The 20,514-nt window shown below is 40.9% G+C and overlaps 1 protein-coding gene across 1 annotated transcript; it reads right to left on the minus strand.

Annotated features, from left to right (window-relative positions):
• On the minus strand, window positions 9,398–11,380 carry LOC8078325 (indolin-2-one monooxygenase). Its single transcript, XM_002453559.2, has 2 exons — window positions 10,387–11,380; window positions 9,398–10,184 (listed from the first exon to the last, which is right to left on the minus strand). The coding sequence occupies exons 1-2, from the start codon at window positions 11,353–11,355 to the stop codon at window positions 9,531–9,533; spliced, it is 1,623 nt and encodes a 540-aa protein (XP_002453604.1). The 5' UTR covers window positions 11,356–11,380; the 3' UTR covers window positions 9,398–9,530.

Genomic DNA, 20,514 nt, shown 5'->3' on the forward strand with positions numbered 1-20,514 from the left:
GGATTGTCACTCAGGAATCTGAGGTAGAATTTGGGGACATGGATTTCTTTCATGATGATGATATGACTGAGGACCTGGAGCAAACCTGGATTAGCTCTTCGAAAAAGAAAGCTAAGAAGAAGACAGAGGCATGGTGGTGATTGCAACAAGAGTGAGCAACAGGATTCAGAAAGATGGAAGATCCATGCTGGAGAAAGATATACAACAGGCACAGAACAAGGATGATTTATCAAAAGGTATTTCTGAATCTAATCAATTTCTGGTTTTAAACAATTTAAGCAATGATTATATTCAAGATGTTGCTTCTGCTCTTGATCTTGACATTGTTAATATTGATACTCAAATTGAGGTCTTTAGAGCCGAGGAAAAAGTTAGAGCAGCTTTAGCAGAGGCCAATTACAAGGAGTATTTGGACTCTGTTAATAAGAAAACTACCCCTCAAGGGGAGGAGGCCATTCAAGAATACAGTTTGAATGCTATAGATAATACATCAAGGGGGTTTGCAGTGGAGTCTAACAATGAAACAGTTCTAGTAGCCCCTAGGAAGAGGGGAAGACCTAAAAAGTTGTCTAAATGAGGTTTCTTTTTTGGAATATTAGGGGGATAGGAAAGAGCAGTAGGAAAAGGCAGGTTCGAGAGTTTATTGAAGAACATAATCTACAAGTGGTAGGGATACAGGAGACAATCAAAGAGTCTTTTTCAGACAGAGATCTTCTGGAGTTAGCTGGGAACAAGGTGTTCTCTTGGAAATGGTCTTCTGCTAAAGGAAAATCTAGAGGTATTTTGATGGGGGTCAATCAAGAGAATTTAGAAATGGAAACTTATGATATTTTGGAGTATTGTGTGGTGATGACTATTAGAAATAGATTATCTAATTTTAGATGGGTTATGGTAACTGTATATGGTCCTGTGCAGCATGAATACTCAGGGGATTTCCTTGCAGAATTAGACTCAGTCTGCCAGCAAACCTTGTTGCCCATTATCATTAGGGGACTTTAATTTGATAAGAGAAGAATCTGACAAGAATTCTGATAATGTCAATTTTCATTTAATGGATCAGTTTAATACTTTCATAGGGGATCATCAGTTAAGGGAACTCAAAAGATCTGGGCAGAGGTATACCTGGACTAATAAGCAGAGTAAACCAGTCATGGTTAATCTGGATAGAGTACTTTTCTCTTCTGGTTGGGAGGAGAAGTATCCTTTATCTCTCTCTTGGTGTTTAACTAGAGTAGGGTCAGATCATTCTCCAATCACTGTGGATGATTGGGAGAGTTTGACTACTAGGCCTAGATATTTCTTTTTTGATTAGCAATGGGTGCTGGTGGAAGGTTTTAGAGAGTTATCTACATGTATTTGGAGAGAATCTCAGGCAAGGTGCCCAGATACTTGTTATTCCCTAGATTCCTGGCATGGCTGTCTGGTGTGGCTAAGAACCAAATTAAAAGGTTGGAATATTAGGAGAATAGGTGAACAGAAAAAGAAGAGAAATGAGCTTATGGCTGAGCTATCTATTATAGATTCTCAGGCTGAAGTAAGGGAACTCAGCCAGGAGGAATGGATGCATAGATACAGTATAGAAAAACAGCTGGAGGTTTTCTATGCTGAAGAGGAATTATATTGGAGGCAAAGAATGGGTAAGCATTGGTTGCAGGCTGGTGACTCAAATACAAAATTTTTCCATCAATTTGCAAATGGGAGAAGAAGGAAAAGTACTATTGTACAACTTGAAACTGACCATGGGATGATCAAAACTCAAGAGGAAATTATGGGTCATGTTGTTCAATTTTACAAAAACTTGTTTGGGCCTGTGGATCAAAAACATATCTTCTTATCTAGTAATTTCTGGTCTGCTGACAAGAAAGTTAAGGAGGATGATAAAGAGAGATTAATGAAAGACTTTTCAGAAGAAGAGGTTAGACATGCCATTTTTGATATGAAAAAGGATGCTGCTCTTGGCCCAAATGGTTTTGGTGCCCTCTTTTTTCAAACCTTTTGGGAGGTCATCAAAGAAAGATATCTTAAAATGTTCTTGGATTTCCATAAGGGTGAGCTAGACATAAAGAGATTGAATTTTGGAGTTATAACCTTAGTTCCTAAAGTTCAGGATGCTAGCTGCATAAAGCAGTATAGGCCTATTTGCCTTCTCAACGTGGATTACAAAGGTTTTACTAAAGTTCTTACAGAGAGGGTGACTCCTATGGTGAAGGATGTAATTGGAAATAATCAGACTGGTTTTATTAAAGGAAGATGCATCTTGGAAGGAGTTGTTATTCTCCATGAGGTCATAAACTTGTTAAGGAACGACAAGAGGAAAGGAATGATCCTTAAAATAGATTTTGAAAAAGCTTATGACAGGGTGAGATGGGACTTTTTAGAGGAAGTTTTACATGGAAATGACTTCCCTGTGAAATGGGTCAATTGGGTCATGCAAACTGTCAAAGGAGGACAAGTTTGTATTAATATTAATGGGACAAGGGGTCCCTACTTTAGAACTTTGAGGGGTCTGCGACAGGGGGATCCTTTATCTCCTCTTTTATTCAATTTAGTAGCTGATGCTTTGAGTTCAATGTTAGACAAAGCAGTTGAGAAAAATCTTATTGTGGGAGTGCTTGATTCTTTAATTGATAAAGGCATTTCTGATATCCAGTATGCAGATGATACTATTATTATGACAGATGGATCTGATCAGTCGATTATAAACCTCAAAATCCTGCTTTATTGCTTTGAATGGCTATCTGGTTTGAAGATTAATTATCACAAGAGTGAGGTTTTGTTGTTTGGTTATTCTCAGACAGAAAAAGAAAGAAAGGCTAATATGCTAAATTGTAAGCTGGGGGAGCTGCCAATTAAGTACTTAGGCATTCCAGTGTCTGACAAGGCGTTAGGCATAAATGCTTTCCAAGGGCTTCCTGTTCGTATGAGTAAAAGGCTAGATCCTTGGAAAGGGAAGTTTATGACATCTGGTGGAAAGTTGATCCTTACAAATTCTTGCCTGAGTAATCTGCCAATGTATATGATGGGGTTTTATATGTTGCCGAAGGGGGTACATAAGAAAATGGATGCTATCAGAGCAAAGTTCTTCTGGCAAGGGGCAGAGGAACAGTTTAAGTATCATATGGCTAAATGGATAGCAGTGGCTAGACCAAAAGCCCAGGGGGGCCTGGGGATTATCAATACCTATTTGATGAATGAATGTCTGATTACAAAATGGATCTGGAAGATTGATAAGAGGCCCAATGAACTGTGGTATAAAATTTTAGATGCTAAACATATGAAAGGAAAAGGTTTTCTTGGCTCATCTTGTCAGGGCTCCTCTCAATTTTGGAAAGGTCTCCATAAGGTGAAACACTTATATAAATGGGGTGCTGAATATAAGGTGCATAATGGGAGTGCTGTTCAATTTTGGCATGATAACTGGTTGGGAGGTCTTCCCTTGAGAATACAGTATAGACATATTTTTGAAATTTGTCAAAATCTAGAAGCTACAGTGAAAAGTATGTGGAAGGAGAGTGGTTGGGATATCCCTCAGAAGAAATCTTACATGGGGCTGTACTGGATGAATGGAATGATCTACAGGAGGTGCTGCAAGATGTGAGTTTAGATGGATTAGGAGATGATGAAGTCAGTTGGGTTCTTGAAAAATCAAGGAAATTTTCAACTAGATCGCTTTACACTTGTCTTACTCATGGGGGAGTCAAAGATAAGGTAAATGAGATGATCTGGGGATGTAGAATGCCTTTAAAAGTTAAAGTTTTCCTTTGGCAAGTTTTTCATAGGAAATTACAAACTGCTTCCTCTCTTACAAAACGGGGATGGCAGGGAAGCCCTCTCTATTGTGTTTGTCTTGAAACCGAAACGGTCAATCATCTTTTGTTTGGGTGTGTCTTTGCGCAATACGTTTGGAGTTGCATAAGGGATGCTTTTAATCTTCACACTTTTTCGACGTCGATACATGATGTAACCTCTCAATGGGTGCCAAGGAGGCTCGGTATTTCTAAGAAACTATGTTTCACATTTTTTGCAGTAATGACTTGGACGATTTGGAAGAATAGAAACAAGATGGCCATCGAGAAACGTTTCCCTAATTCACCTGATGTTGTGATTCACTCGGCTATCAATCTTCTGCAGACTTGGGTGGACCTACAAAAGGAGAACGACAAAGCCAAGATGAAGGAGATGGTTCAGTCCTTATCTGGATGTTGCAGGAAGATCATTCTATCAACTCCTCTTCGGATGTGGTGGTCATTTAGTTTTTTTTTATCTTCCTGGGTGGTTGGCTCTTCACTAGGCTGATCACTTAGTTAGGTTGTTTTGGTGTTGGTCTGAACTTTTGTGGGTTGCTGCGTTCTTTTAAATTGGTATTCCCAGTATATAATAACTCTGTTATTGGATTTCTTAAAAGCCGAGGTAATCTCCTTTAAAAAAATCGTTTCATGGAAACGAGAAGGGGGAAACGAGTGAGCGCCGTTTTCCACGTGTTGGAAACCGGATGAAATTTGGGCCTTGTTTAGTTCAAAAAAAAATAAAGAAATTGATAAATAATTTTACATTTCCGATGACATCAAATCTTCCGGCGCATTCATAAAGTATTAAATTTAGATAAAAAATAATAACTAATTACACAGTTTATCTATAATTTACGAGACGAATCTTTTAAGTCTAGTTAGTCTATGATTAGACAATATTTATTAAATATAGATGAAAATACAATAGTGTCTATTTTGTAAAAAAAAATTGAACCATGTCACCCTGTGCGGCCACCTATCCCTTCTATCCTACTCTCGCCGCTCTCCTTACCTTCCGGCGTCGATCTACTCTTTCCCCTTCGAGAGAGCAGAACGCAAGTGAAATCTGGACTTCTTTGCTCCCCTCCCCTCCACACGTCTCCTCAGTCTCCAGATGGACGCAACTCCAGCGGTGGCGGAAAGCTCAGGGCGGTGCGGGTCTGACGAGGGGGAAATGGGCGTGGTGGTGGCCAGCGCAAGCGCAAAGCAGCATCATCGCTTGTGCCACTGCCGAGTTCATCGCCTTCGCTGCTGCCGAGTTCGTGGCCTGCGCCGCTGATTAGCTCGTCTGCACTAGATTCAGTGTTTCGGTTCCAGATCCTTAGTGTAGTACTCCCGTTGGTGCTTCTGAAATCTTGTTTACTATTGGAATTTCTGTCCGTACAAGATCCTAGTGCAGTACTCTTGTTGGTAGTTCGAATCTAGTGTAAGTAGTACTCTTGTTCAGTTCTTCCCAATTTCATTCATGCCACGAGTCTGAGCTTTTACAGTATTCACTTCTGAATTACTTTCTTTTCTCCACGAAGGTACGATCAGTTTGTAATATGAAACTGCTACCTAGTGCTTGAGTGAATGCTGCCATTTTAAGTGTGAAAGCCTTCCCTTTTCCACGAGATGTGACTCTGTATGGTGAACTGTTCTGCTATTTTATTTGCTAATTTTATTGTATTCTCAAATGGCTACACAGGTCTTGTTTAGTTCACCCTGAAAACCAAAAAATTTTCAAGATTCTCCGTCACATCGAATCTTTCGGCACATGCATGAAACATTTATAGACGAAAATAAAAAATAATTACACAGTTTAGCTGTAAATCACGAGACGAATCTTTTGATCCTAGTTAGATTGGATAATATTTGTCACAAACAAACGCTACAGTACCGAAAATTTTTCACTTTTCGGAACTAAACAAAGCCATAGTTCACATGACACATTTGATCACAACACAACCTTCTTTAGGGCAGTGCAAACGTAGTCTTAGGGAACAGCTTTTTCTTTCTCTTCTTTTGTGTAAGTCCACGAAGAAATCTCTTCTTCGGGAATGGCTTTCTCAGTTTTACATTTGTTTTTTCCTTTTGTACAGACAAAATCTATAAAATGAATCCAGTAGAGCTTCTCCTCCTGTTTATTAAAAAAAACAATAATGCAAGAATTAAATGATAAAGCTAGCCTATGAAATAGGGAAGTGAAACTGTATATTAGGGGACTCTGTTTCATTGTGTTTTACTTCTAGGCCGTGTTTAGTTCGGGTAGAAAAAAATTCGCGATACTGTAGCACTTTCGTTTATTTGTGGCAATTATTATCCAACCATAGACTAACTCGGTTTAAAAGATTCATTTCGTAAATTTCGACCAAACTATGCAATTAGTTTTTTATTTTTGTCTATATTTAATACTCCATGTATGCGTCTAAAGATTCGATGTGACGGGAAATCTTGAAAAATTTTGAGTTTTGGTGTCTTGAAAATAGGGGCATGAAATCTTTCATTGAGACTGACATAAATAATAGTCCACCTAGGATTGAAGAGCGGGTGGGCAAGTCTAAAGTGCACAGTTTCAACCGCTAGGCTATGTTGGGAGTTTGGTTAAGTCTGGTTCATTTTTTCTTATATCATATAGTACTATTATTTAATTAAACAAAACATAAAAAATATGTTGAGCTACTTAGAGACTTCACATAGATTTATTTTTTTATATATATTATAACTAGAGATAGTGCAGCGACTATATGTTCTAAAATAAGACAAAAGTTTGTGTCTTCATTATTTAATTCTATAATAATTAATTAATGGTCTATAATTAATCTATACAAACATAATTATGATGTCCGTACAAATAAAAGTATAATTAGCTTGTTCATACAAACCTTGTGAAATGTCCATACAAATTAATCTAATTATATAAATAAATCTGATAGAACATCTCAGATTGATCCTAAAAACCGGTTGCAGCTATAGTATATCTCCACTGCCAGTAGCGTACATCTTGAATGGTGTAACCACGCTCATTTTCTATGTAATGCAAGGCCCGCAGTACATCACTCTCCACTACCTCACAATGTCGAGGACATGGCATCTAGATATAGCCTACAGACAGACTATTGATGATCTGGTTCTTCCTAAATCTCACACAATTCTGGATACAGATCGTCGTTGTCTGGCCCATCTCTTTCACAAAGTCTCAAGCGTATCCGAGTTTCTGTAGAGCTTGGGTGAGAATAGGACTCAAGCCACACGTAACATAGGTGTAATCATAGGGCATAAACCTATAAGCGCCCAAACAAAAAATATCATAAAACGCTCATATAATAATATGAATAAATAAACATTACTCTCATATCATACATAACGTACTGCATCCCTATCATTGAATGTCGCATACCTCTCGCTTACTAGTGGCACATCTAGACTATGTTGCATTAAAGCTCACATCTTCATCCACGCTCAATTACATGCAAAGAAAGGAGCACGCCATCTATCTAGGTGCCTACCTTAGTAAGCGACCGTGGTCTAGTAGGAACTATGATGTTCCGAAGCACCTCAATATTGTTCCTAATGGGTATCTTGAAAGCGAGATTGCACGTCCATATCTCGTCTCCTTCGTCATTCTCGACCTCACTTGTCGTGTTCTCGAAGATGTCCCATACCCTGAGCCCCCATAATGTTGATTCCAACCACCCGATCGGTTTTATAGTCTGTTGCATATGCAATAATCGTATATGAATGAATGTATATATTCAAAAATTATATTAACACGTAAAATTTAAAAAATATATATTATTGATGAGTCCAGGCAACATAGAACGACACATACTGGCGATGGCGCAAATGGAAGATCGCAAGGGTGGAAACCTAGTTCTTGTGGCTAGGGAAGTCCGCACCCATTCATCATAACTAAAAATAATAAAAAAGATCCTAATAAATATAGAACCCTCGTATAAATATTACACTCAACAATATGTATTAGAGAAACATATAAATCATAAATCATCAAGAAATAATATTGCTAATAAAGTTCTATAACACAATAAGTGTTTAACAAAAGTTATGTAGAAATGATTTATAAATAAAAATAATGTTGCTAACTAAGATCAAGATATAATGTTCTAATGAAGATGTAGAAAATATATTTTTTGTTACTAATAACAAAGGCTATGTAGAACTGATGTATAACTAAAAATAAAATATACCATTATTAGTATTCCTAATCTAAAAAATCACATAATTGAATATTTGATGCTTATATATTACTAAAGCACGAAACACACTATATTTTTAGCAATAGAGATTAGAAGAAGAAGTTACTAACCTTTAGAAGATTGAAGATGAAGCCGACGGCCGCGAGTGTGTTGGCTTTTGTTCGGTTGCTCCCACAAGCAAAAACAGATGAACAAGCAAAACCAGTGTCTTGGGCTGAGAGATACCGAATGAGGCGTGTGTATATATAGGTGAGGACGGCGCTAGAGTGTTGTCAGGCTAATCACCATTGGGTTTTGCCTCGAACCGATAGTGATAGCACCAAATCACTGTCTGTTCTTGGCTTGAGCTGGTAGTGATAGCCGGACGACCGACCACTGCAGTTTAGGGATACAAACTGGTAGTGATTGTTATCATCACTGTCGGTTCTGTAACAGAAATAACCAAATTTTGGTTGTTAGAGACTAGAACCGGCAGTGAAGGGTCATCATTGCCGGTTCTCCTAATTCCAACAGTGAAGCTGCCAACAGTGATGAGTGAAGCTATAGTAGTGATGTAACTCTTTAGTTAGCCTTTTAGAGCACACTAGCTAAGTGAGTACTATTCTAGCTTATTGTGTGCCTAGTGATTATAGCTACTAAAACTGTGGTAGGTGGCTTACCTTTTAGTAGGCTAGTGCAACATTCATCCGCCTCATAATTATCTAATCATTTGGCTTAGTGTTGTGAAATTTCTATAGGCTATTCACGACCTTCCAGTCCTCACTACCGACATTGTAACATCATGACATGCCACACCATGGCGTGGGAAGAAAGGTCACAATGACGAATATTCCCGAACATATGATGACGACAAGACAAGACAGGATGCCTTGCCAGCCAAGATTACTTACTTCTCACTCTTTTGGGCCCTTGACTCTCTCATATGTATCCTAGCCCACGAATTCTATATAAGGACAATCAGTCCTCTATTCCATGGGGATGGAACCTGAGAAACACCACCGAATTCTATATAAGGACAATCAGTCCTCTATTCCATGGGGATGGAACCTGAGAAACACCACCTCACTCCTACCTCATTTCCTTAGCTTACACACCTCATTGCAAGACTTTAGAGCACTTGAACTCAGGAACATGAACTCACACCATCTCTAAGATACTCTAAGACTGGCCGTAGGGCTTCGGCCTAAACCATGTGTCTTTTAGTGCTACCATCGTCTTACAAGAGCAACACAACACATGTAGAAATTCACTCGTAGGTTGATAAAACACCAACACTAGACATGGTATTGAAGGTATACAATTTCAATTCCCTAATTATACGCTGAATACCAACATCCAAACGGGTGTGTTCAAGCTTTTGGCTTTGTAGGAGAGATATTTCACCAAGTCAAACAAACATTGAAACTAGCCATTATTAGATGCATGAAATTCAAACAATAACAAAATATCGCACATGCATATTTTGCATAAACCATCACTTTATTATAGTACACAGGAAGTACGCGTGTACTCCGTAGATATCACCATTTTTATTCTTCTGGTTGACCTAGCCCTCCAATGATTGAGCAACACAAGATTGTAACCTTGGAGTGAGAATGAGCTTCTCTTTTCGGTGCACTGTTAATCCAAACACCTCTGTCATGTCAATCTCATTCGCTCCTTCCGTCATCTCCCAATCAAAATGACATACAAGATTTGCCAGCATGATTTCAACGTTGGCCAGGGCGAAATTCACGCCAGGACACATCCTTCGTCCCGACCCAAATGGCAGAAACTGGAAGTCAATTCCTCTAAAATCGACACCCTCTGTGTCCCCCTTGTTGATGAACCTCTCCGGCATGAATTCCTCTGCAGCATCGCCCCATGACCTCGGGTCGCGGCCGATTGCCCAGACATTGACAAACACGGTGGTGCCAGCAGGAACGACGTAGCCATCGATGGTGCACTGCTCTAGTGACTGATGTGGGAGGAGGAGCGGCGATGGCGGGTGCAGACGGAGCGTTTCTTTGATGACAGCTTTTAGATATGGCATTCCGGTGAGGTTCTCTTCTGTCATGACTTGTTGGTGGTCCTTATTAGGCATGCTGCTGCTTCTCACCTCTGCCTTTAGCCTTGCCATAACATCTTGGTGCAGCATCAGTTCAGCCATGGTGAATTCTAGTACCAAGTATGCTGTGTCTGTGCCGGCTGCAAACATATCCTGTTCGTTGTTCACATATATGAATATGAAGGTTAGAAATAATAATAGTGCAGGTACAGCCATGGTATAAGCTAGTACGGAGTAATTAATTAGCAAGAACGATCAGAGTAGCTATATGAGCAAATGGATGATGATGACGATCGATCTGATGGTTCAAGAAACTGACTGAGAAGTAACAAATGAAAGATGGTAATGAACTCACAGCCAAGATTCCTTTGATGCCGTCTCTGGTGAGCCCGTACTCCTCTTGCACCGATAGCAACACATGGGTAAAATCACTCTCGAGGTGTGCCGGTGCACCACCTGCCGCCGCCACGCTCGCGTGCTGGTCGATCACCTTATCTAGCACCTCATCCCACCGGTCCCTGAGTCTCTCAGCCTTGCGGCGCCCCGGCCACATGAGCACGCCGCCGGCCACATTGGCCAGGCCAGGATAGAAGTTCTCCAGGCTGAAGCCCCCAAGCACGGCCATGCTCGCGTCCATCACCTCCTTGAACACCTTGTCCATGCCGTCCACCCTGAACGACCGCCCCACCACGGCGCGGCTCACCATGTTGGTCGTGAACGAGCTCAGGAGCTCGCTCATGTCCACGGCCGCGCCTGCCATGGCTGCGCGGCGGAGGTCGCCTACAGCCACTCCCACCTCCTCCTCGCGGGCGGCGCGGTAGGACTGCACCTTCTTGGTGTTGAGCAGGTGCGTGGTGACCAGCTTCTTGGCCTGCCGCCACCCGTCGCCGTAGGGCGCGAACCCGACGTCCGACGGCCCGTACCCGAGGATGTCGCCGAAGATGGAGCGGGGCCTGGAGGCTAGCGACTGGTCGTGCGTGCGCAGCACCGCCTGAGCGGCGCGCGGGGACGACGCCACAAGCGTCGGGACCGTGCCGAGGCGGAGCAGCATGATGTCCTCGCCGCCGTGCCGGGCGGCGAGGCCCCGCATAGAGACATGCGGGTGCGCGCCGACGAGGTGAAGGTGCCCGATCAGCGGCAGTGCCGGAGGTGACGGAGGCAGCTTCTTTCGTTGCTTGTTTTTAAGCGTTGTTGCTCCTGTAGAGAAGTAGCGTAGCAGGACGAAGAGCAGGAGGACAGGGACTAGGACTGGGAAGAAAACTGCTTTCAGCAGCGATGAATTGGCAGTGAGATGATCGATAAATATTGTTGCTTGATTTGCCATGATCGATGGCCAGTTGAGCTCAAAAGTTCTCCGGCCGGGTGTGGTAACTGAGATGCTGTCCTTGGGATGATCTTATATAGATGCATAGTAGAGGTATATATGAGAAAGATATACCCCTATGTATTTTGCATACGAATAGTTTGGCACAGGAGAGGCAAAGAGATCCACATGCATGCCTTTTTGCATACGGAGAATCGGTCAATTGTTTTCCCTCACAAGTCACAAGTCCTCTATGCATACACATAGTACACTCAGACTTTTTTTTCATAGGCCAGTCTTAATGGTGAACTTCATTACGTTATTTCTAAAATTATTATATTATACGAAATGAAATGAGACTAAGATGAAACACCCACTTTCAAGAAAAAAAGATATTTAATTTTAAAACTTATAGAGAGTTGATAACTGTGTGTCAAAAGAGTTTTATCTTCTTTTCTCTTCTTAATACACTGTTATTAACACTGGTCTTATGGAGCAAAGACTTTCGCTTTTCAGAGTATGCACAGTGCGTTGCGAGATGCTGTCTAAATAGCATGAGTTTTACAAAAACCCCCTCACGGATGCTAATGAATGGAGAGAGAGGAGCCTGGTCGTCTCAGGAAGCGACGAGCACGGCTCGTTGACAGTGAGAAAAAGACGGCCACACAACGCGTCGTATGTCTCACTGACCAACAAGCGTCGGCTCAAGTTGATCCAGTGCGAAGATGGCGTGAAGATGGCCATGGATTGCTTTGCTAGGTTGTTCATCACATCGAGCTGCCGCCGAGCCTCCACGCGTGAGATGCCCCGCACGAGCCGCCGCTGGCTACTGCTAATAGACGCCCTGCGCGAGCTGCCATGGGCCACCCTATGCGAGACATATATTTGAGAGATGTTTCCAATCCGGCTTCCATGGTTTTGAACTCAAAAAGCAGAGAGAGAGAGAGAGGAAGAACGAAGCTTGCAAGCTCGGCTTGCTAGCATATGCGACCTTGGCACACAGTGAAACGTTAAGGAGTGGAATGTTTGGAACACTGGATCACAGACTAAGGCCAGTCTCAGTGAAAGTTTTATCTGAGTTTAATTCATATTAAATAAGCTGTCACATAGGCATTTTAGATGACATGACAAAGGCCAGTTTCAGTGAAAGTTTTATCTGAGTTTAATTCATATTAAATAAGCTGTCACATAGGTATTTTAGATGACATGACAGTGTATTTAAGAAGAAAGAAACGAAATGGGTTGCATCTAGATGAAACTCTCTTGACACGATTACCAACTCTCTATGAGTCTTGAAATCAAATTCCTATGGAACCATAGAATGAAACTCTCCATTAAGAGTGGGTGTTTCATCCAAGTTTCATTTCATTTCACATGACATGGCAGCCTTGGAAACAACGCTATGAAACTCTTCACTGAGACTAGTCTAAGGGTTCCAAGAGTAAGAGAGAAGCCACGAGAGAGTATTACATGGCTGTCTTGTGTTATTTTTTATTACCGAAAACAGAATGGCATTTGACTAGCAACATTATCTTAGTATCTTTCCTGTGTAGGGAAATCAAGATTCAAGAACAAGCTGCTACTGACAACTGAATGTTGTTTGGCAATTTGTAACTGTGTGAAAAAAAATCTATTATTTGAATCTCGTTATCTAGCTTATATTTTGTATGTCATCGTGCTGCCTATATTTTAGGAATGCTTGTGGTTAATTAGCAACGTAATAGTATATAGGAATCAAATTTATACTTGGTCAATGATCATACATATATAGAAGTATTACATAGCTATAGACGATTAAATAGACCATTCATTGTACGACATGTCTGTGTCTCGAATTCTAAGAACTTACAGGTAATCTTTGTCTGTGGGTTGTTCATGTCCTTAGATGCAACCTATCATCCGCTCTTGGCTGCAAGACCAAAGGCTAACAAAAAAGTCCCTCAAGCGTGCCATTAAATTCGCATCGTTTTAGCTCGTTTTGTCATTCCCACCTTGCATGGCTGGTTTGTCCATCTCTTGCATGCCGCGTGCAATGGATCTGGTCATCGATCTCTTGCATGCAAAATCGATGAGTCACCGCCGTGATATTATTTTAGTTTTGGTGAAGTCAAACTATCTCAAAGTTCGATTTGGCACGGCTCCACGTAACCAATGAAGCTGTTTTTAGGCTTTAGCTCCGTATAAACAACTTTATCGGTAGAGCTGAAGCTATTTTGGTAAATCGTTTGGTACAATAACTCTTTCTTTAAAATATGTTCTTTCAAAACGCCACGTAGGATAAGGTGAAGCCAAGAGAAGCCACTATTTTTGACTCTTTTGCACCACAGACGGATATCACTAATATCACATTTGTTTTCATATTTCTGGTCAGATCCGGATTCAAATATGGATAGTATCAATCAAGTCGGATAAGATATAATTAGATATCGACATCATAATATATCATAAATATAAGATTTAAGTATTCAGATTCGGATACGTTATCAGATGTTGAATATTCAGACTCAGATACGGACAGATCGAACTCCTATAAACGAATTCGGTCTCGAGTATGGTCGAAAAATATTCGTAACGTTTTCATCCCTATTTATGAGACACGTTTTAAAAGGCTTCATCTGTGAAGCTATTTCATTTTACCTCGTTTAGCAGAAAACAGCTCCAAACAACTCCCGAAGCCGCTGGAAAAGCCCTGCCAAACAAGACCTAAAAACTATCCAAATTTATGATATCAAATAAATACAATTATTAGATCCATCATGAAATCTAGTTTTGAAATAATATATGTATCTATTTTTTATAAATATTTATACTTTTTTATATAAATTTTGTTAAAATTAAAATAGTTGCACTTAAATAAAACTGAAACAAGACTATTCTAAGACGGAGGTACTTAAAAGTAACCGAACATAGGCTATCTGCAGCAAGGAAAGAGCGGTAGTTGGTCTACTAGACTCTCTATAAAGTCGAAAGTTGATCCAACCGCGCGCACTGCCAATTGCTGATCCAGTTGAGATTAAATTCGGTGCAGAGTTGATCGATTACCAATTGTTTTTACACCCCTTGTCTCCTTCAGAGTTCAAGAAGGCACCGGGAGCTAAAACTGCTTAATAGCAAGGGGTGTTTAGAATTGCTTCACAAATTCTATTCCACAAACTCCACTGTAGAGCAGCTCTACAAAAAATTAGAGTTTCTGGAGTACCTCTTTAGATGCTCTTACAACTCTACCTTTTTTCCTTAAACTGAGTACATAGAGCTAAAATTATTGGCTAAAAAATGTAGAACAGAGTAGTCCCAAACATGCTCTAAGTACTCCTACTCCTGCATCGCTTAGACCGCGTCAAAGTCGCCTCTTGTTTTTGTTTTTGTTTTTGCTGTTTTTTTATGATGCATGCCAAAGTCGCTAGTCAGACCGCGGAAAGAGTAGAATCTAAACACTGATCTAGATACTCATGTGCGGATGTGCCTTGGAATCTGAAGGAACAATACAACGCAAAAAAAGAGCTTGGTCGAGGTACGACGCGAGAAACCAGGCGCCTAGCCACATGTAGATCATGTGCCAATTATGTGCAAAACGATAAAGATAACTAGTCCCTTCATATAAGATTTAGAAGTCGCCTAACTATATGTAGATCATATGCCAACTATGTGTAAAACGATAAAGACAACTACTCTCTCCGTATAAGATTTAGAAATCGTTTACGACAGCGATATGGTCTTCAAAACATAACTTTGACCTATTATTTTTATAAAAATATTTAGGAAAAAATGATATATGTATATTTTTATGAAAGTATTTTTCAAACCAAATCTATATGATTTATATTCCCAATGTTTGATCTAAATCTTGTCCAAAACAACTTCTAAATCCTATACGGAGGAAGTAGTTTCTAAAAAATTTCTTGAGGCGGTTTCCAAGAGTAACACTGTCCACTACAAACTACCCTTCCCAATCCAATTTCTCTAACAGTTTTTATACAAAAAATTACTTAAATACAACACAAAAAGGAATAGATCAACTGTGGCAAGCTGAAAGCCAAAAGTTTAGTTTCGGTAATTAATGACACCAAGTTGCTAATGCCTTGTGTTTAAGTGATTTGAGTTAGGCATAGCAACACATGTGATGAAGGTGCAAGGTGGCATAGAAAGGTGGTCACATAATTACAAAGAGATGAAGCATGAAGTGGAGATCATGATGATAAACAAAGAGTAAAATGATCAAGGCAAAGGTATAAACATAGGGTTTTGCTTTTGTCGGTCTAACTTGAGTAGAGTAGAGAAGTGATTGATCGGATTTAGGATAGATAGCCGACTATCAAGAGGGGAAATCACGCTCATCTCTCGAATCAAGTGCTACTAGGTCCATATCTTGAGCATATGCATTAGGATGTAGTAAAAATGCTAACCTAACTTCTTTGGGAAAATATTTGTGAAAAGCTAACACACATGCACATTGGTGGTGGACACTTGGTGGTGTTAGCACATTTGCAAAGGAGGTGGAGTTCCTAAGGTTGAGGGGGTTTGGGTTCCTCTCTTCCTCCCGCACGGCGAGGCGGGATTCAGCGTTTTGAGAAAATAAAAAGTGTATTTTCTATTGCGCCGATGGAACTCTTTGGAAAGTCGTGGGACCGGACGCAGTGCACAGAGGCACCGGACGCTGGGCTTAGCGTCCGGTGTACTGTCGTGTCTGGCTCAAGTGTGCACAGGACGCTCAGCACCGGACGCAGGGGGTCTGCTGTTCGAGTGTCCAATGGTTGTTAGGGTCAGCAAGCAAGACTGCGAGGGTTTCTGACAGAGCACCGGACACATCAAAGAGTGTCTGGTGCTCAGCGTCCGTTGATCGAAGCGTTTTGCAACCCTCTCTGCGTACGTGTCCGGTGGGTACCAAACGCGTCTGGTGCTCACTTGACTATGCCCGGTGGTTTGAAAGTAGCCGTTAGAGATCAACACACGAGATTCAAAGGTTGACATGTGGCTAACTTCAGAGCACCGGACGCAGGGTCCGAGCATCCGGTGGCTCCCAGTTGAGCGTCCGGTGACCCCAAGTTTTTTTTTGAGGAAAAAAACTGTGAAGCTTCGCTTCCTAGTGCTTAAATTAATAAAACAGAGGGTGTACATAAGTGAAGTTAGCAGGCAGCTAACTGAGAGGGGATAAGTTTTGCCCAGTGATAGAGCCAACGGCTCTATTTGTTGAGAGGGGATATAAATAGAAGGTGGCCGACTTTGGAGGGGGGCTCTCTCTTGTACTTTGGCATACTTGAGACATTCTTTGAGCTAGAGAACACTCCCTCCACTCATCTCTTTGCTTGATTACCAATCCCAGTGAGATTGGGTGAGATTCAAGTGCATTGCTTAGTGAGTTGCATCTAGTGGCACTTGATTCTTGAGCTTGCTGTGGATTTCTTGTTACACTTGGGTGTTTCCCGATGCCCTAGACGGCTTGGAGCAACGGAGGTGTTGAGCTCGTGATTGGAGATTGTTTGGAGCCTCACCAAGTGATTTGTGAGGGGTTCTTGAGCCTTCCCCGCGGGAGATCGCAATTGGCTACTCTAGTGGATTGCTCGTGGCTTGGAGGATCCCATCTTATGAGTGGATGTGCGGCACCCGCTGAGGGTTTGGCTTTGGATTGCCAATTAGCTCGTGATCCATCAAGTGGGTGTATGGCCACAACGAGGACTAGCTTGTCGGGAAGCAAGTGAACCTCGGTAAAAAATCTTGTGTCATCTCTTGCCGAGGATTATCTATTGTGATTGTGATTATGAGTGATTAGTTGGATATATCCCTACTCTACAACGTTGGTATAACAATCACTCTCCACTCCTTTACTTACTTACATACCTTGCTAGTTGTTTAGCTTGTTTAGTATAGTCTTCTTGTTTAGGAGTGTAGCTAGCCTTCTCTTGTTGTTGTGGTTTAGTGTTTAGCCTTGTACTAGTTTGTATAGGTGGCTTGCATAGCTTAGTTGAGCTAGTGCTAGAATTGCTTTGCCATTTGTTTTACTAACTCACTTGCTTAGTGAAGTTTGTAGAATTTTTAAATAAGCTATTCACCCCCTCTAGCCATTTGGACCTTTCACAAGCATCCATATAGCTTATTGTATAGTCAACATTTTCTGCATCATTGCATAGTCAGCACCATATTAATCCAATAATCATTGCATAGTCTTTTCAGAACCATATATTACTCGTAGCAATAAAAAAGAACGATAACAAAATAACTAAAGTTCATGATATTCAAATAAAATAAGGTTGCGCAGGTCCTCTAGAAGTCATCGCTTAGATTCACAGGTCTTTGCAGAACTCATTGCATAGTCTTTCGAGAACCATTATCTCCTAACATGTCCTCCAGAAAGCCAGCAGCTTGAACACTTGCGGGTGGAGAAGATGTTGTTGCAGTAGACCGGCGGGAGCAGCGGAGCGACAACCATGGTCGATGCGGCAGCAAAACGAGCGGGAGTAGTGGTGGCTGCGGCAGATGCAGCGGTGCCTCGCCTGGAACTTGAGTAAAGATTTTTCGCCTCATGATTTATTTTCCCACATAATTGGATGGATTGAGTTGAAGGAGACAAGATCTTGCTAATTGGGATGCACCTCTGCCGATTTCATTGAACAAGGGCTTGGAGACAGAGTATTTGGGGCTGGGGGAGAGAGATGCCAGGTGCACGAGGGGAATCGTGGACGCGGGAGCTCGCTAGGAAATTGCGAGCTCGTGCTCACGGAGAGAGCGGAGGCGCGCACAGGGGGAGAGAGTAGGCAAGCGTGCAAGAGGATTTGACGTTGCGGTGGCAGCAGAGCAATGGATCTGAAAGGGAGGCCGATGGAAACTAAAAGTCTCCCCAAACGTGAACTAGCCGGTTTCTACTAGTCTCGATTCTAGTGAGGACTTCATTTATCAGAGAACCTATTTTACTCTTTCTCTATATATATATTCTCTTGACACGTGAGCAAAACTCTGATCTGTCAATATATTTAAAGGCACTCTCAATATATGAAACTATTAGCAGTTTCTATAGCATTGAACATCATACCAAAAAACCATCCTTCCCTGTACAAGATTTTCTACAGTACACGACATAAGTGGTGATAGAAACCATATTCGCGCTCCTAATTGGCTATGAGTAGTTTATTATCTATATGACCTAGTTTCTTAGTTAGATCTGGTTTCTTGGATTTTCTCTCTCTTCGTTAAATCTATTGCCACATCAGCAAATTGTCTACGTGATATTGTAATTAATATCTATAGAAACTACCATATAGTTTCTGCATTGTGAAGTCCTAAGAGAAATATAAACTACAATTAATATACCATTGGGACTGCCCTAATAGCAAAACATTGTACTCCCTGCGTCTCCAAAAGAATGTAATTATAAGAAACAAGTCAGTCCAACTAGTTAAAGTTTGACCAATTATAATAAATAATATTAGCATTTATGTATCTAAATAAATTTATTATAAAAATATATTCTATAACTAATATACTTACTTGATTTCATGAGTATTACTGTATTTTTATATAATTTTGGTCAAAGTTTACATTGTTTGACTTATCAAATAAGAGAATTATATTCTTTTATGGACGCAGGTAATACTATGTAAACAGATAGTTGACTTAGCATCCATTGATTCAACTATGAACCCCTCACCAGCGGACGTTCCCCATGTTCCCTCACCGGTGGTAAAGGATATTTTGAGTGACATATCCATCCTCCCTGGCTCCCTGCAATGCATTTTAGGCCCCTTTAGAATAGAAAAATTAAAAAATATGGTTATGATAGGAAAAAAAAACAGAAAACAGTAGAAGTACATTAACAAAACACAGAAACAAAAAATACACAAGAAAATCAATAAAGGAGTGTTTGGATCACAGGAACAAATGACAATAGGAACTAAAGTGATACATAAATTTATAAAATTGTGGGCACCTGTGTTTTTATGAAGCTTTTCTTGTTTCAGTTTGTTTTGGAGTTTCGATCATGTGCCAACTATGTGCAAAACGACGAAGACTACTAATTTCTGACAACAAAACATTGTTTTTGACGCAATCTGCAGGGAAGACCCCTATCTATCTTTTCTTTTTCTTTTATTGAGGTATAGACAAAAGAATAAAGTATACAAGAAGGCCTTCAAGGCCAAAAAAACAAAAATATAAAAGAAGCTGCTAAAGTCTACTCTCACACCATGTTTTCAGGGGATTAGCAGTCCTCTTCTTGGCCTTGATGCAAACTAGGCCAAGTTCTTCTTTCAGAAGAATTTTCTATTCGACAAGAGAGGCTGCTCTGCTGTCAAAGATGACACCATTTCTGACTTTCTAGATTGTCCAACAGGCCAAGATGAATATTTCTCTGAAGATGTGACTTTCAAAATCTGTCCCGCATTTGATCAACATTTCATGGGGCTAGAGGGTGATGTCCCAGTCGATGTCTAGGAGGTTCCAGCAGGCCTGGCTGAATCTACATGCGAAGAACAGGTGTAAAGATGATTCTTCTGGGCATTGGGTGCTTAGGGCACAAGCATAGCTATCTAAGTGCATTCTCTTTCTCTTGAGAAGGCTTCTTGTGCATAATCTGTCCCTAACCAGTAGCTAGGTAAAGAATTTGTGCTTTCCGAGGTTGCCTCCTTTCTAGATCCACTTAAAGATCGGTGAAGTATCGACTTGCCCCTGAAGGTGGTTATAAGCACAGAACATTGTACTCGCTCTGTCTCCAAAAGAATATAATTATAAGAAACATGTTAGTCCAACTAGTTAAAGTTTGATAGGTTTATAGTAAATAATATTAGAGTTTCTAAATAAGTCAAACACCTCCCACTCATCTCCTTCATAGATACATCTTTGTGAGATTGGGAGTGATTCCAAGTGCATTTGCTTGAGTAATTGCATCTAGTGGCACTTGGAGATCGATTTGGCTGCGGTTTTCTTGTTACTCTTGATGGCTGCTGCCACCTAGACAACTTAGAGCAGCAGAGGAGGATTGGCATGAGTTGGTGATTATTCGTGGCCATCTCTCGGTGATTGTGAGGGGTCTTGTACCTTCCCCGGCGGAGAGCGGAAAGATAACTCTAGTGGATTGCTCGTGTCATTGAGGTACCTCACTTGTGGGTAGGTTCTTACGGTATCCTAGTGAGGAAGAGGTTCATGCTACACCTCTTAGCCACCAAACCACTAAGTGTTGGTCGACACAACGGG

Source organism: Sorghum bicolor, chromosome 4 (genome assembly GCF_000003195.3).
Source record: "Sorghum bicolor cultivar BTx623 chromosome 4, Sorghum_bicolor_NCBIv3, whole genome shotgun sequence".
NCBI classification, from domain to species: Eukaryota; Viridiplantae; Streptophyta; class Magnoliopsida; order Poales; family Poaceae; genus Sorghum; species Sorghum bicolor.

Excerpts from the sequence above, each read along its gene's own strand:
- LOC8078325 (XM_002453559.2), bottom strand. The coding sequence starts at position 11,355 with ATGGCAAATCAAGCAACAATATTTATCGATCATCTCACTGCCAATTCA. Across the intron at positions 10,185-10,386 it reads GCATCAAAGGAATCTTGGCT|GATATGTTTGCAGCCGGCAC; the intron begins GTGAGTTCATTA and ends AACAACGAACAG.